At 35.7% G+C, this 17,136-nt stretch overlaps 1 protein-coding gene across 3 annotated transcripts; it reads right to left on the minus strand.

The window, feature by feature from the left end:
* Positions 1 to 5,042: 5,042 nt before the first annotated feature.
* Positions 5,043 to 16,029, minus strand: LOC131930771 (uncharacterized). 3 transcript variants are annotated; one of them, XM_059287387.1, is made up of 6 exons: positions 15,933 to 16,029; positions 10,845 to 12,739; positions 8,269 to 9,959; positions 7,522 to 7,681; positions 7,116 to 7,284; positions 5,043 to 6,647 (listed from the first exon to the last, which is right to left on the minus strand). In XM_059287387.1, the coding sequence occupies exons 2-6, from the start codon at positions 12,670 to 12,672 to the stop codon at positions 6,410 to 6,412; spliced, it is 4,086 nt and encodes a 1,361-aa protein (XP_059143370.1). In that variant the 5' UTR covers positions 12,673 to 12,739; positions 15,933 to 16,029; the 3' UTR covers positions 5,043 to 6,409. The 3 variants fall into 3 exon arrangements, with proteins under 3 accessions (XP_059143370.1, XP_059143368.1, XP_059143369.1); XM_059287385.1 differs by having other exon boundaries at positions 8,269 to 9,962; XM_059287386.1 differs by lacking the exon at positions 15,933 to 16,029 and adding an exon at positions 15,630 to 15,714 and having other exon boundaries at positions 8,269 to 9,962.
* Positions 16,030 to 17,136: the final 1,107 nt, after the last annotated feature.

The raw sequence follows: 17,136 nt of genomic DNA on the forward strand, positions 1-17,136 counted from the left end.
AAGTGTGACGTCGCACCATCTGAACCTCCCCCTCATCACACACCGTCACAAAATTACGGACCCCCCCCCCCTCCCCTTACGAGTGTGACGTCATTTATGGACGACCCCTAACTAATGTCATTAAAAAAATATTTAGTAGGCCTACCTGTTCTTTATTAGGCCTAATTAAAATAAGGCCTCTATTTTAACGTAGTAATTAATTATACAAGCCTAATAGCAATAGTATTTTAATTAGCTTAATAAACTTATTTTTAATGGGCATAATAAATTAATACTAGATCTAGTCGGCCTAAGTAGGCATAATGTCCTTTTTCAGTGATTTTCACATTGCATAGAACCACATTCAATGTTTAGTGTCCTATTTTTAAAAGTGAAAAGCTTATAAACTGATCAAATAAGCAATGTGGCTTGAACCACTAACTCTAAATTGAGTACCTTCACTCTAGAATTATTATAAGTTAAACACACCTTTTTCTTAACAACGTGGTACCAATTTTTGTTTTGTTAAATTGATAACAACTTTTGTTTTGGTTGATATTTCAGGTAAAGGATGAGAGAGCTCTATAAAATTAAAGACAGACCATCAGTGACTTTCTTTAAAAAGACTAAATTTAATACTGTACTTGACCAAAAATGTAAGATGCTGTATAGAAAAAAAACCTTGGTTTTGTTATGGACAAAAAATACCATGGCTATAACTGTATAGGGACAGAAAGTACTAATTCTGTACTCAATTACTTGTACCTGATGTCAAAATAAACACTGGTATATAAAGTATATTTCATTGGACCAGTTATATAATGTGATATGTTGGACCAAAAGCATACTTTTCAACGTGAGCCCCTTGGTGGGGGGTTGGCTCAGTTAAAATGAACTAAACAAACAAGTAACACACATTGTAATTTATTTATTTTTTATAATGAACACTCTGACACGATACCATGACATTTTTTCTCACATTTATAATTATGTATATATGTATAGATATATATTTTCACAATCAAAGGCGATCTATAAATGTATGTCTATAAAAACATTTGCCAACTGAATCAGAATACCTACATAAATAAAATCATAATAACATTTATATAAAAAAAAATTGTTTAGATTTATTATAATAAAATTTGGAAGAAAAACTTAAAAATTTTATTCTCAAATACTGCTTGTGTCAATTACGAGTAAAACAAAATCTAATGTGTATCAATGACCAATGTGGTCACTGGAGTATTATAGAACTATTTGTTGTAAGGACACCTAGTCACAAGTTGCCAGATCCTCAAAAAGCAGAGTTAGAACAAATCATGGCAGGACCCTCAGCTTAAAATTCTGTCTACTATTTAAAGACTGGCAGGGCCGATTTAATGTTATGAAAAAACAATACACAGAATTAGTACAAAACACCTACATAAAGAAATAACCAATCAAATAGTATTTCATCCTTGGGTCTACATAATTTAGTGGGATGACACTCCATTTTCTAACTTTCATTTCATGGCTAATCAAGAAGGATAAATTTAATTTCCGAAACATTTAAAATTTTAACTTATGTCGCTAAACAAAAAAAAAAAAAAACTAGTGGGTGAAAATCACATTTTACTAGTGTAAAAATGTGTACCTATTAAAGTGTAAATGTAGCACACAAATGCTATTTAAATGCAAAAAGACAGTAAGAAATAGAAAGAGAAAGGTGTATATTTGTTTTTAAAAGACTAAAATTATAATGGATAAAATAATTATGCATCAAACCAGAAGTTATTGCTGTTAAATATCAGCCAAGCTCAGGAAAAATGTACAGTGGGTTGACATTATTATTTGCATATCTGGCAACTCATTTTTCAGATACACTACAAGCGTTTGGTGCAGACCAAATAGCAGGCATAAATACCAGAAACAGACCAAATAGACTTAAATACTAGATCCAGGCCAAATTTAACAAACTTAAACTTAAATACCAAATATAGGGCAAACAGTAGGCTTAAATACCAGACACATACCAAATATAACAAACTAAATTAAATACCAAATATTGTGAATTGATCGCCAGATGCAGGCCAAGTAGCAGACTTAAATACCAGATACAGACCAAGCAGCAGACAATTCCAGATACAGATCAAATACCAGACAGATGCAGATCAAAATAGCAGATATATTGTTAAATAGAAGCAGATAAATTAAAAAGTGAGATTATCACAAAACTTATGATTGATTGTACTGCTAAAGTGCTATATACAAGAAAAATTATTAATAGGATAATAACTGCATTGAGTAATAAATGACTAAAAAATTCTATAAGTTTTAGTTTCCTTTTTTTAAGTTGATGATGAGGGTTATGTCTGGTAGAACTAAATGAAGGAGCCAAGTAAAGTACACATAAATCTTTCACAGCCTCAAAAGCTGGCATTTGGTATTTTTAACTGAAGTGATTTGAAATCTATATCTTTATGCAAAAACTGATCCCATTTTCTAACTTCAATTTAATCCATGTCACAAAGAATTCAAATTTATGAGAACATTAGCTTGGTTTTTTTTCCAATTTTTCCACCTCTGTATTAGGATAAGGTAGAGTAAAAATGTATTCTAATAATATGATATGGGACAAAATGAATTTACAATGACTAGATTATAGTTTTACACTGTCATCTCAGTTATGCATAATACATTTGGAATTTTACAGAAGGGAATAAGTGTTCACTCAAGTATGTGTCCTAACATATATTGTCTACTGAGTGCTTTCATACAAAGACAAATGAGTGAAGCATCTTATATTGGATATCATGGTCTCTATTTCATCACATTTTGGGCCCTTGTCTGTGTTATTTTCTTTCATAACAAAGTGTTTATTTTTAATTTCAAATTATTTAAATTAAATACAAGAGGTTTAGAATCAACATTTGGCGGTCCATTGTGGATCCAGCACATTATGTATAATTAAATGCTTAATGATACATCATTCAAAAATAGTATAAATACAAGCTAGAAATAAAAAAAATACTATACAAGGATTTCATAAATATAATAACTACAGAAATTTAATTCAAATAAGTGTAAAAAAAAACTTATCTGGCTATAAATGGAATTTTAATTATTTTAAATGCATTTTAAAAACGTGTCAGTTCTATGTTTGTTCACATTTGATCAAGCACCCACTTCTGCATTGCAGAAGGTCTAGGTTTGTGGAACTGGAGTTTAAAAATAGTTTATTGCATTTGTTCTTTCATTCATGCAAACATTGCTAATAATGTTTTAAAAAACATTTCTAGTAAATAAATAATTAACAAAAAGTGCACATATACTTTTGAGTGGCACAAGATTGTTAACAATATTGTCTAGAATCAGTCTGGCACTCTTGACTTCCTTGATGCCAACATTAACCTCACAGAGTACCTGACAAACATCATAGCTTGTCTGGTGAGGCTGTTTCTTCATAGTCCTACTGACCACTGAGCCCCTGGTGTTCACCCACTAGAACTTGATCAGCCCATGGCGCCACTATCCAACGCCCAGTTAGTCCATAGGGCCGCCGGCTAGCTTCCAGTCAGCCCATGGAGCCACTATCCAACGCCCAGTTAGTCCATAGGGCCGCCGGCTAGCTTCCAGTCAGCCCATGGAGCCACTGACCAACGCCCAGTTAGTCCATAGGGCCACCAGCTAGCTTCCAGTCAGTCCATGATGCTAGACTACTAGTAAGGTTGAACACTACATATATTTAAGAATTTTTTCTTGAATAAAGACAAGTGAACATCTTCAATTTAAAGTGCAGAAAGAAGGGAAACATTTTTTAAATACAGCTTTTTCGAAGTAAGAAAAAAACAGTTGTTAACACTAAACTGGGCTCTGTTTATCCTACTTACAAAAACAAATGAAAATAAAGTTAACAAAGAATTGATTTTAAGTCGACTTTCAAAACATTTTAAAAAAGACCAATCAACCTGTAGCTACAGCAATACGTACAAGGTTTCTGCATAAATTAATTAAACTATATATAAGTCACAACAAGCAACCTGTAGCTAAAGCATGACGTACAAGGTTTCTGCTTTAATTAATACAACTGTATGCAAGTCACAGCAAGCCTGTGAGGGTTGCTGTTGAAAACATCAAGGTAGAAGGAACAATTCTCCCAAGTGACTGATGAGTTTTATCACACGCTGAATTGAAAGACAAACAACTTGGTGCAGAGGCAAAAAGTCGACTAACACATCTGAGGGGCATCATATGGACACAGACATATATACAACTCTAAGGAGACATAATTAACACATTTCAGTGACAAGGAAATTCATAAATAATCAGTACATTTGAATGTACTGTACATCTCTATTGGTAGAAAACTTTTTTTAAATGCATTCAAACTTCTGTCGTAAATGCTTTGTGTATTGCTCAGGATAACTATTCCTTCAGTTATAACAGCTGTGAATACATTAGTTCTTAGAAACCAAGTTTGACTCTATTTCACTGTTAATATAAACTGACCATTCAACTGATACAAATATTAGTGTCTATGACACATAACAAATGTTTATTTAGTCATGATTTGCCACTGACTGAAAAAAAAATACCCGGATTATGAAGTTATTTACACCAAACATTATTTACACAAAAGGCTTCAGTAGTATATGGAAAACATGTACATTTAACACAACTGAAGATCTCTATCTTTCAATAAGATACTCTGTTCTTTATTACAATGTAGAAGCACACTTTAAAAATTGGCTCACAGTTGGAGCATTATACATACATATATATGTATACATATATATGTGTGTGTGTGTATATATATATATAGATAGATATATACACATATATATAAATGCATGCATATATACATACATATAAATATGAATATATATATACATTTATATAGATATATACCAATAAACTCATGTAGGTAACTTATTAATTTATGCACATACATTTTTAATAAATAGACTACATCTTGATAGAGCATTTCCATTCAATTACCATCTGCATGATTTACCCAAATATTCAGCTAAGTATTCCAAGCCAAATAAAATAATGTAAACTTCAGCAATGGTTACAACTGATTAAGATTTAGGGTTTTTTTTTTGTAAAATAAAAGTAAAAAAAAAAATGAAGTTAAAATAAGCACAGGGAGTATTTGAACTTGTGACTATCAGACATAACAGCACATACACAGGTAAAAGTTGGTCTGCTCTAAAGATTGACCAAGTACAACAGTTTTAAGATGGCTGACAGTCATGATCTTGAGAGTAACATGACTTGTGTACACAAACCTAAGCAGCTTGGGCCAAGGTTACTTGGTGATATTTTACATCAAGAATGTCCAGTCAAAATTTTTTTGTTGAACTAGGACACTGATTCTATTCAATCAAAAAAGGACTCCAGTTTCTTTGACTATACAGAGTGGGAAAAAAAATTTAAATATAAAAAAAAAAAATCACATAAAAATAGTTGTTTGATCAGAATGGAATGAATTTTTTTATAAAGTGCAAAACATTTTTTCAATTTATAAATTATTTGGAGCATGCATTTGGGGTCTGAATGATAGGAGGGTAAATATTTTCCACACAAATGATGCACTAAAACTGTGATATTAAAACATGCTATTCATGCTGCAAGAGCATTTCGTCATCCAACACCAGGACATCACAGCCATCAAGACACATCTGACAAGTTCCCCCCATCATACTACATCAGTCCACAGATTAGCATGTCAGATGGTATCTAACCCACGCATGTCAGATGGTATCTAAACCACGCATGTCAGATTTGTCAGACACAGCCAAATAACCAAACAGCAATACAATCAATTTTGCAGGCAGTTCTTTTGTTCACAATTACATTTGTTTCTACAAACTTTCTTGATGCTGTCAACAACTCAGGTCAAGCTACAGCACAGAAAGCTGGACGCTACAATAATTTAATGAAGAAAACTACATTGCCTTTACATAGAGCAGTCACTGACCGCTCAAGGCAATGTGTAGTCTAGGATTCTATCCTCCATCACACTTATTCTAGTAAAAATTTGTATAAATGCTTTGTGAATGTTTGACCTCACAAAATGCTATAGAAATAAACAGTAAACAATGCACTGAATACCTATGCACAGTAAGTAAATCATGCTTATTATTTACAATAAATAAATATTTTTAAGCCAAATTTAATTTTACAAGTAGAATTATTAGCATTTATATGCAGCTTATTCTATGTTTTAATTTATTAGCTTTTGAGTTTTAAAATTTTGATACACAATGAATTGTAAAAATTCATACAATATAATCTATTCATTGTCATTTTGTAAGACAAAATATAAATTATTCTTTTACATTAAAAATTAAAGCAATAGGCAAATTAATTGCCTACATAATACACAAGTTTATATAAATAAAACAACAGTAAATGACTTAAGTCAGCCAATCAGACTGGAAGTTCAAACAAGCTTGCATGGTGCTCTGTAACGCAAATTTGATTTCTTGTGTTTTGGTTTCCTGACGACTTTCTTCCTGACATCGTAGTCGTAGCGGCAGAACCAGATGTTCTCAACACAAGTGTTGGCTGGGGGTTTGGGCCTGCAGAACTTTTTATCTTCCTCAGATATCCCTGGGATTTGTGCCCGCCATCTTGGTAACGGGACACCCTGCTCTAGACGTACAGCCTCCGCTTCCAACCTGTTGAGATAGAAATAGAAAAATAAATCTTCTAAAATAAATTTTATTTAGATGGAATTAAACGGTCGGATTGGTCGGGCAGGTAAGCACATGATTGCTAACCCAAATGTCTATAGTTCAAACTTTTGGGCAGATGCAGCTAATTAGCTGGGGAGAGCTGACCCATAAGGGAGCAAAAAATACAGAAATCAACATCAGAGGAGACCCTTAAGTTGAATGGTTGATATTGGGTGGGGTAGCTAGTAGAAGGGAATATCGTCAAAGTTAATTTGCCGGTTGATATTATTTGCTGTAAGAATAGTTAGACAAAGAATATGTCTGTTCTTATGTTGGTTAGTATGATTAATATTGATTATCTGATTTTCCCCCGTTTTTAGTTTTTTATTTACATAGTTACTGTAAAATATAATAATCTATGTGTCGATACCCCAGTAAAGTGCAAAACTTTTTAACAACAAACTACTATACCTGCAGTATTCATTATACATGAGGACAAAACATTTGTCATCAATACAAGCGACGCTGTTCTCCTCCCTGTGTTTGGAGGCAAACAGCTCCTGTTCCCCATCTTCAGGCTCCCTGCCATGAGCTGTGTGCTCAGGCTGGTAGTACCACAACATGCTGAACATCATCTCACCTATTATAAAATTGTTTAAAATATTTAGCTACTCACGCAATAGTAACAACTACAACAACACAGCATAAAAAAATTATTTAAAAACAAAAAAAATTTAGTTTAAAATAATTTGTAATATTGCATCTGTGAATTCTTATATATAATACTATATCTTGGGTAAAATTATATATTTTAAGTTAGATTTTAAAAATTAAGTATGCTTTTATTCATAATGAAATAATTGATTGAACAACCAACCATTGAGGTTCTCCCAAAGAGCAGTAACTCTGGCAACGTAAGGGACAGCACCATCCCCCTCTGACTGCAGGATAACACAGTCTCTGACAGAGACCACTTCCCCTGATGTGTGCTGCATAGCCTTGTAACACTTCCTCATCCTCACCTGCTCCTCCCTTGACTGAAACAGTGATGGAACTGGCTATTGCTATGCACAACTTACCCCCCCCCCTCTCCCACCTCATAACATCCTTGTGTTTTAACTAAGCTTTATAATACAAGACTAATTCAGTTGCTCATTGTCTTCTTATTCTACTGACCAAGACATAGGTCAAAGTTTCAATTTATCTTTTTTTCATTTATGAACTTCATGACTCTCTAATTATCAAATAGTGTTTAAACATGAATTCAAACAGCAATATTTATGAGTCACATAAATTGGCTGGACATAGTGTTGACAACACTGTCCCTTCAGAGGTCACACAAACAAGTGAACTACACCTGCCTCATGGACAACCAGGTTTAAAGAGATTTTTTTTTTTAAATTTCAATTACTTTTATCAATTGGTAATGAAAAGCAACAATACACTAAACAATTATTGTCTGAACACACAGAATAGCACCAAAAGTCTCATATTTGGTTCCCTCTCTTGTCTACTGGGCTGCCCTGATAGGTACATGACACTTTAAGTAGTTAAAGTAGGGAAAGTAAAAGTGGCTTGGAATAGTGAGAAATGAGAATAGATCTTTTAAAAAGAAACAACTTACCATTGTGAGCTTAGGAATGGTCCTCAACTCTCCTTCACCAACCCAAGTCCAGCCGTGGTTAGTGTTAGCCCGGGGAGGTGTCAGAGGAAAAACCGGCTCAGCTTTGACTTTTTTCTTGGACTTGGGATTCCCCACGGCCAGCAATTTTTTACAGCCGACCTTCACCTTGCCCTCACCATCTGGCTTAGCGAGCTCATCAGCCACACCAGGTGGAGCTGCAGAATTGTCCTCCTGGGCTTTAAGTACTGCGCGTTTGTTGGTGTCTGATTTATTAACGGCAGGCTGTTTTTTTTCTTTACTTTGTCCTTTCGGCAAGACGGTGCCGCTGGGCGGGTGTTTTTCAGCTTTCTTGCCAGCAGGTTTTATCTTAATTTCATCTTTTGGCTTGGGCTTGGCTTTAGGCTTAGGTTGGGAGGAGGTCACAGGTGGCTGACTTTTCTGCTCTGTTGGCTGCTGGTGATCAGGGTTATCCGCTGCTGATGGCTCGGTTTCCTCTGATGACTTGCTCTTGACCAGCTTGGCCAGTGGTTCGTCATCTGAGGATTCATCTGTGTCATCTATAACAATGACTTCGTTTTTTTTAAGTTTGGGATTTTCAGGTTTATCTGGCTGGGTTAGAGTGCAAGATTCAATGGGAGTGTCTTGTTTGGGGATTGTAATACTGATAGTTGCTTCTTTTTTTATCTCCAGGGTCTCTTGGCTTTTTTCAGGGCCGACAGGGGCAAAACTGACAACAGGTAGGTTTTCTTTCAGTGGTATGTCTATTAATTTTCTACTGCTAGGGCTGATATGATTCATTGCACACACTTTGAGTTCAGGCTCGGGTTTTATTTTATAGCTAGGCATGTCTAGAATAGATGAGACAGAGTAGGATGCATTGAATGATGTGTGACCAATAATGCTGATTTTGGCTGGGCTGCTGTTGTGCAGGGTCGTATTGCATGTGACCGAGGCTTGGGTCTGGTGGGTTTCTCGTACACTCTCAGATGAATTCATTCCGTCTATCTGATACATGGTTGTATGGGCACTGTGCAGAAGGTCGGAGACGTCCGAACCTTCTGATGATCTCCGCCTAGGGTTCACCTGCTTCTGGGAATTGTCATTGTACGAGTTTCTCTGCACGGAGTCACAGTTTTGCTCTGGAGTTTCCTCCCTTTCTTTCTTGAATGGGATGAAAGTGTTGAGTCCGTTGATGCTGATGGAATATTTACCAGGCGAACACGTGCCTTTGTTCGTGGGATAAAACTGTGGTTTGTTGTAGACCGGGTGTGTCATCTGGCGGTGTGACGTCATGTTCTGTCTGTCAGACGTCATTAGATCGAGCATTGGAGATTTCACAATGGGTTGGATTCCCATAGGGTTCATGGATCTTAAAGACTCAATGGGAGAAATGTTGGTCTGGTGCGGGATGGACGCTGGTCCCATAGGAGAGGAACCAATAGAACTTGGTCTCTGGGAATGAGCTGGGGGTGGCGGCGGTGGCATGCAGCTGGTGGTGTCCTGGTTCATGCCGGACATTTGCTGGTAGGTCTGGTAGCTGGGCTGGTAGGAGCCCATGTCCTGCTGTAGGGCGTGGATGACTGACTGTGGCTGGACGATGGGGTACCTCTGGTGCAGAGTCTGGAGGGAGGGGCCACTGGACTGTGGTAATGTTTGTATAGGGGCGGGGTAGTAAGGGGGGTAGTTGAATCCTGCTGTAACATAAATTGTCACAAAAATAGCATCAATGCAAGCACACAACAAAAGAAACATTTACAGATTTGAGTAAATATTAAAAGATTATAGTATATTAACAACTACAAAGGTATCAACACTATAGGGCTGGTAAGTAGGTAACCAACTAGTACTACAGCTCAATAAAACCTGCATGAGCCATAACTGGTTGGTGACCTACTTACCAGCCCTATATTACACTGCAGTCTATAATCAAAGACAGTAACCAAGAATGAATCAGAATGTAAAATGGGAGTAACTTCATTGACATCATAGTGCAAGCAGAGAGATAACTAACGAAGTAGTCCCATAACAAAAACAAATGTCTTGATTACTGATGTAAAAAATAAAAAGTTGTCAACACCAACTACTTTGTTGATGTACATGTGTTCAATAAACAAATGAACCATGTAAAATCTGTTTCAATTAAAATCCCATTAGTCAAGTACAAGTTCATTGAGTGCAATGAACCATCCTATTGGCTTCAGATGTTAAGCTTTTTTTAATCAATGAAATTTTTTGTGTGCTTTTTTTTCATTGTCAGTGTAACAATATGCTGTACAGCAATATAAAAAAGTGGCAAGATAACATGCTATTTTTTAATATTTTGAATATGACTGAAATATAATCTAAGGAATGGAGATGAATTTAACTTTAAATATTTTTTTCTGTAACTGTTTTTAAAATACTTCCTATTTTAAAAAATACACTGTAAGCTTTAGGTTTATTAAAATAATCAAATAAGTTTTTCATGTTTAATATTTTCTAGTTAATACTTGTGAAATTAAGATTTGAAATGGATATATTCCTACTATAAAATATATCAATTACTACAGAAAAAAGAATTAAAAGAAAAACCTTACCAACTTGCTGCACAGGTAGATGTATAGATGGATTAAAATTAGCCTGGTAGGGATTAACTGCACGGCGCCCAATCATCTGACTGCCCATATGGTTGAGGGTGTACGTTGAAGAGAAGTCATGACTGATGTCATTACTGCTGACACTGTACGGCAATGGTGAAGGACTAGATGGTACAAACAAACCCCCTTGCTGTCTGTCCATTGCATATTGGTAGATGTAAGCTGGAGGGTTGTACGTGGGGGTCACTTTTATGGGCTGTGGATGCTGCTGGGGATACACTGGTTGGGGGATAGGGTGATGGATGTAGCTGGTCATGTGACTAGTTCTTTGACCAATGGGAAACTGGGGGATCGGGGTGGCCACTCGGCAGGACTGAGGCTTGACCGGGGAAGCAATCTTCTGGGGCTTTTCTTCAATGGGTATAGGGGTGACTTTCTTAGGACTTGGGGAAGCTATTTTAACTTTCTCTGGTGTTGGGCACTTCTCCACATCAACAGAGCCTTGGAAATCTTCTTTCTGGGCTCTCAGGTATTCTTTAAGAAGCCTGGTATCCCCTACTTGGTGGAGTGTCCTCAGCAGGGTGCTCTGTTGTGTCTCACCATTTTCTCCACCCTCAGGGTGACCACTCACGTCTATTTCACCTACACTGCTTTCTTCCTTCTCAGCTGTGATGGAGGTATCAGTAGGTTTACCATCCGTCACCTTGACAACGGCATTGCCAAGTCCAGTCTTCCATTGGATCTGTCGAGTGGGAGCTTGAGTATAGGACCTGAGCTCTGTCCAGTCGAATACCCGAGTTCTGGCTGAGGATTCAAACACAGATTCCTCTTCCTGCTCCATTGCAATCATGGCCTTGGCGATGAGACTGGCCTGTCTTGGGGACTTTTCAATGATATTGCTCAGCTGGTGCCCAGAGGGGAAGTTCTTTTTCTTCTTCTTCTTTTTAAGTGCTATCTTTGTCTTGGAATTTGATTTAAGCTGGTTTGTTTTTCTGCATTTGGCTGGGGGTTCGTCTTTGAAAATTTTGTACTCTGGGCTTTTTCTTTTCCTATTTGTTTCTGTAGGTTTTGTTGGAACACTTTTTGATTTAACTTTAACAGGGGATTGCTTGGTGCTGGCTTTCTCCTTGCTGGGGTCTGTTGCTTTACTTTTGGGGGTAGGTTTTTCTTTTAATTTTAAGCCATCTTTTTTAACAACTTTAGGCTTCTTGCTCTCATCTGATTCCTCTGAAGGCACTGTTGCAGGTGTCTTGTCTTTTCCCTTGTCATCTTTATCTCCCTCCTCACCAGTTGTAGCTTTTTTAGGTTGAGCCTTAACAGCCGGCTTAAGGGGCACATTCCTTTCATACATAATATTCACCTTCATGCTCGCATTTAAACTTGCCTCTCTCTTCCCAACAACCGTGAGTCCCCAAAAGTCCAAAAAACTATTAGAGCTTGTGAGTTTTTTTAGCTTCTTCTTGATGTCCTTTTGTTTCAAGGCTGCTTTTTTCTTTGCCAAAGCTTTGCTCTTGGCCCCTCTCAGCACATCGTTTGATCTCTTCTGTGTCAAATTCTTCATCTTGCCTTTAGGAGATGTTGGTGACTTGGGAGATTTGGCCTTCTCAGAACTTAATGTAGACCCACCATGCTTGGGAGCAGCTTTCGGTGATTTATCCCTGGTCCGTTTAGATATGCATCTTTCTGTTTTGGCCCTTAGTTTCAAAGGGGATCTCTGAGCTGTGGCTTTTTTCTGGGCATTAGCCTTGACAGCTTTTCCAGGGGGTTTTCCTGGTGCTTTAGAGCTGGCACGCCCGGGGCTCCCTTGGGAAGTTGTTTTGTTTTTCATAGTTTAGCAACTATGTAAACAACACTATGTAAATGTCATTTATTCTATTTGTAAAAACTATGCTCATCTGTAAACAAAGAGGGGGGGGGGGAATAAGAAAAAAAAATTATTTTTCATTTGCAGAGTTTAAAAAGTTTCATTTTGTCTAAGTAAACATCTCACCATAACAACATAAAACTATACAGCTTTAACTATTCAATTCATAAACATATTTTAAAAAAAGAAATTCAGTTCAATGAACAGAAATTCTAAAATGTTTATATTATATGAAAAAAAAAAAAAAATATATATATATATATTACAATAATGGTTTTATACATTAATATGTATAAAACCATTATTGTAATATATATATATATATATATATATATATATATATATATATATATATATATATATATATATATATATATATATATATATACATATATATATATATATATATATACATATATATATATATATATAGGCAGCAAACAATCCATTGCAGCATTGGAAAAACAGTACCATGAACTAGTAGGTCCATAAATGCCAGATGAGCCACTAAAAAAAGCCACAATTGACCCTTAAAACATTAAGAAAACAGTCTCAAATGCTATTCATCTAACTAAAACTGGCTGATAAAATAGTGACAAAACAACATACTTCTAAATCACCTAGCTACTATAGACTTTATGATAAATTTCGCTCATTACAGTATTTAATAACAAGCATAAAGAAAGGAGTCCTTTTCTAATACTTTAACAAAATCTTTAAGACACAAGCTCAGAATTGCAAGCTTGTTAAGCCACACAATTTCAGAAAAAAATCAATAAATATTGATTACTTTATGAAAAGTGATATTTGTTCTCCAGGGGGACTAGATGAAGCCTTTTACAATTTAAAAAAAAAGACTATAATGCTGTGCATTAATTTTTTTTAGGCTTTGATAAACAGAAGGAGGCTTTGATCAACATGTAATGAAATATGACTGCAAAAATAAAATTAACGCAGGATCCTGTTGGATCTAAGGTGTGAGACTGACATTACTGTTAGGTTTTTAATTTTATGAAGACTGACGAGGGTGAAATAAATCAATAAATTTAGGAAAACTAAAATACATTTTTGAAATATAATTATTTTATAAATATCACATTTTTAAAGTGCTAACCATAGCCTTACAAATGTGAAATTTTACTTCTGAGATAATGTATTAATGTTCAGTACCAGAAAAAAACCCAATAAGTATGTCCATTTTTGAACAATCACTTGAGGTGAAAGAGAACATGGCATGAATTAAAATTAAAACCAAAGGAATTGTGTACTGTCATCAACAGTGATTAAACACCTTTAAATATTTTAAACTTATGTTCAATAGGCGAAGTCTTGAGACAAATAAAAGTATGGCAGTATTCAGTATAGTGTTGACACACAATATAATAAGTAAGACGGATGGTATTTTTTCCATTTCTGTGTAGGACTATTTATTTCTAACCTTATATAGGAACTACTCTAGAGAACTGGGAATTATATTACCATGATGGGGACTTTATGAATATATAATAAATACAATTATTATAAAGGTTATTGTTATTATAAAAACTAATTTTTAGCTTGAGTCTTGAAAATTATGCACAATCCTCCTACAAAAAAAAAAACATGCTGGAGTACTGGTACTACCCATGTCTGACAATAGAATTTTGAAAATAGGTGTGCTAGGCTGTTAAAAGTATTGTAATCTCAAGTTTAATTATATGGTCAGAAAATTAGGGTTAAAGCTATTTATGCTGGGACTTGGGTTAAGGTTTGGTATAGGGTAAATTAGCAATTCATATTTGTATTTAGCTAACTACCACTCTAGTCTAACACCCCTTTTTAAGAAGATTCCATTATTGTGCCATTATCAGACCCTGGTATAACAATACCACATGTCAATCCAATTAAAGTCAGCAGGCCTAAAACAAAATGTCACTAAATGAGATAATAAAATATGTATATGTCATTATATGAAATATTGATCAAATATTTTGTGAACGACCAAGTGATAGCCAGTTTCTTCCAGCCATCTCTGCGGGGAGCTCTGCCCCCCCCCCCCCCCTCCCCGAAGAAAGTCTACTGCCCCCGAACAAAATTAAATTTATATAGAAAATATATACTTTTAACAGTGTCCGCCCCCCCCCCAAAAATTTCAAGTGCCCCCCCCCCCCCCCCCCCCCCGGAGAAAAAGGTCTGGGAGAAACACTGGCGATAGCAATGTCCTGCTTATTAGTGGGTTTAGGTTGGGGGGTATGTGTCATTATATTCATTATATAAATCATGTTTGATTATGCTTCAACAATAGTTTCTTCATCAAAAAGTCACCTCAGGTTACTTTTGTAGTAAACTAAATAAATAGGGTCTACCAATAATTTGTTGATAATATATTTTTTTTTGCAAACACAGACTCAAGCCCCACCCTTAGCCCTAACCTTAATTTCTGACCCGAACACACCCATCTTTTAAAGAATTCATCATAGCCTTTGTCTGACACTTGTAGCATCACTTAATATACTCTTTGCCTATGCTAAAAGTACCAGATCTTGTATTAACTTAATATTAAATTAATAATTTATCTAGCAAAACACACTGGAATACTGGGGATTAGCACCTTCCATAATGTGTTGGGTTTTTTTTAGTTTTTTATAAACTTTTTTTTACTTTACTTAGGCCTAGACTAGTTTTTTTTTCTTCAATTGGTTCAGCTTACTTCACAAACTAAACTGAATTGCCATTGGGGCATAGTGACTAGGCTTATTTTATATTTAATTAATTACTATGAGCCTAATTAAGCCTAGGCTAGGCCCATAGGCACCGTCTTTGATAAGTTCATTTAGTTAGATTTTTATCTGAAAAAAAGTAAAATTATGAAAAGCAAGGGCCAGAATCTTCAGTACCAGATCATGTAAGAATGAAAACAAAAACATTCATCTTTTTCTTACATTTTACAAGCAGAAATAGCCGAAATATGTCCAGTGATGCCTAAAGCAGACGAACGAAGGACAGCATTATATTAAAAAATCAATCAGCTCTCAGCGCAGACCGATCAATATCGCACTCGACATCTGTGTCGGCTATATACCACAAAAATCGGGTACAGAATACGGTCTTCGGGCGACTTTTTCTAAAAGTTAGTTGCCGACGTGATGCAGGATACGAACCGTTTGGTAACTAACGAATACATTAAAAAGAAAACTTAAACAACACTTACATAAATCATTCCACCACTTAAAATTGTAACTTACAGGGCATAAAACGCTGAGATTACTTTCCTATCGGAATTTTCTAGTCTGCTAGCCGGATCAACACAACACTGTATCACCGCCATGTTTTCATTGTGATATTGATGAAGTAGCAAGCAGTGGACACTCCACTCGTGAATGAAAATTCGCTAGGGGGCGCGGCTGCGATGCAAGAGCTCCAAAAGTGTCTGAGCGCATTAGCAGCTTGTTGATTTTTTTATTTTAATTTTGATCATTTAAAAAAAAAAGAAGTTATCATTGCAAGAAATTAAACAGTTTAGAATTTTCCTTCATAGGCCTATTAAAAAACATTCAGCTAAACTTTAAGTCGAAAATCGCGTTTGAAAAAGGTCAAAAGTAATAAAATAATTCAGACCAGATCATCAAAAATAGAAATCTGATATCTAACCTACATTATGATCCTTTTCACTTTTGACAGATAAATGATACTTTTTTTTAAACCTTCACTCGTTTATGTAATAAATACGTCAAAATTTATATAGATCTAGATTTAATACCTTAGAAGCTATGGAGAGTTTTTGTTTTAGGTAAGTTTGTCTCGCATTTCAGCCAATAATCTACGTGACATCTGACTGACCGCTAATGGAATGACACGCTGTCCACGTGCTTAATTAATGGTCTCATGTGTCCACTGTCCACACACATCAGTGTTGATACTTACACAGCAGTGTGTAAAGTTTTCTCTACAGTTTGAAGTTTAAACTAATCATCACTCAAAATGTGTACAAATCTCCCAAGAATACATTATTTTATACATTAACCTTGCACTATTTCAAGGTCATGAATTTGAAAACCGGAAATGCCGTGGGCTAGTGTAAAATACAATGGTAATTGCGGTCATTTTGAGCTGCCATGAATTTAATCTGAGAGTGGTGATAAAAAGCTTAGTGAACCAAGAGGGTCACTGCAAGGTCACATGACATTTTCAACAGACAAAAGTAGTAATGAGGTTCGTTCAAAATGTGTGGGGTGGGAGTTGATCAATTGGTTATAGGCGTTTTCAGGGGAGTGTTTCTTTCAGATTTTTTCTCCGAAAAGGGGTTACTTGAAATTTTCAGGGGGGAGGTGGACACAATTTCCAGGGGGGGGGGGAGCGGACATTGTAAACATATATAGGCTTACATTTTATGTAAGTTCCTTTTCGTTCATTAAGGGGGAGGGGGCGGTAGACGAGCTTTGGGGGCAC

Source organism: Physella acuta, unplaced genomic scaffold, assembly GCF_028476545.2.
Source record: "Physella acuta isolate Inbredline_101_S28 unplaced genomic scaffold, ASM2847654v3 ptg001842l, whole genome shotgun sequence".
Taxonomy (NCBI): Eukaryota; Metazoa; Mollusca; class Gastropoda; family Physidae; genus Physella; species Physella acuta.

Excerpts from the sequence above, each read along its gene's own strand:
- LOC131930771 (XM_059287385.1), bottom strand. The coding sequence starts at position 12,672 with ATGAAAAACAAAACAACTTCCCAAGGGAGCCCCGGGCGTGCCAGCTCT. Across the intron at positions 7,682-8,268 it reads CCATTCCTAAGCTCACAATG|TCAAGGGAGGAGCAGGTGAG; the intron begins GTAAGTTGTTTC and ends TCACTGTTTCAG. Across the intron at positions 6,648-7,115 it reads ATGTATAATGAATACTGCAG|GTTGGAAGCGGAGGCTGTAC; the intron begins GTATAGTAGTTT and ends CTATCTCAACAG.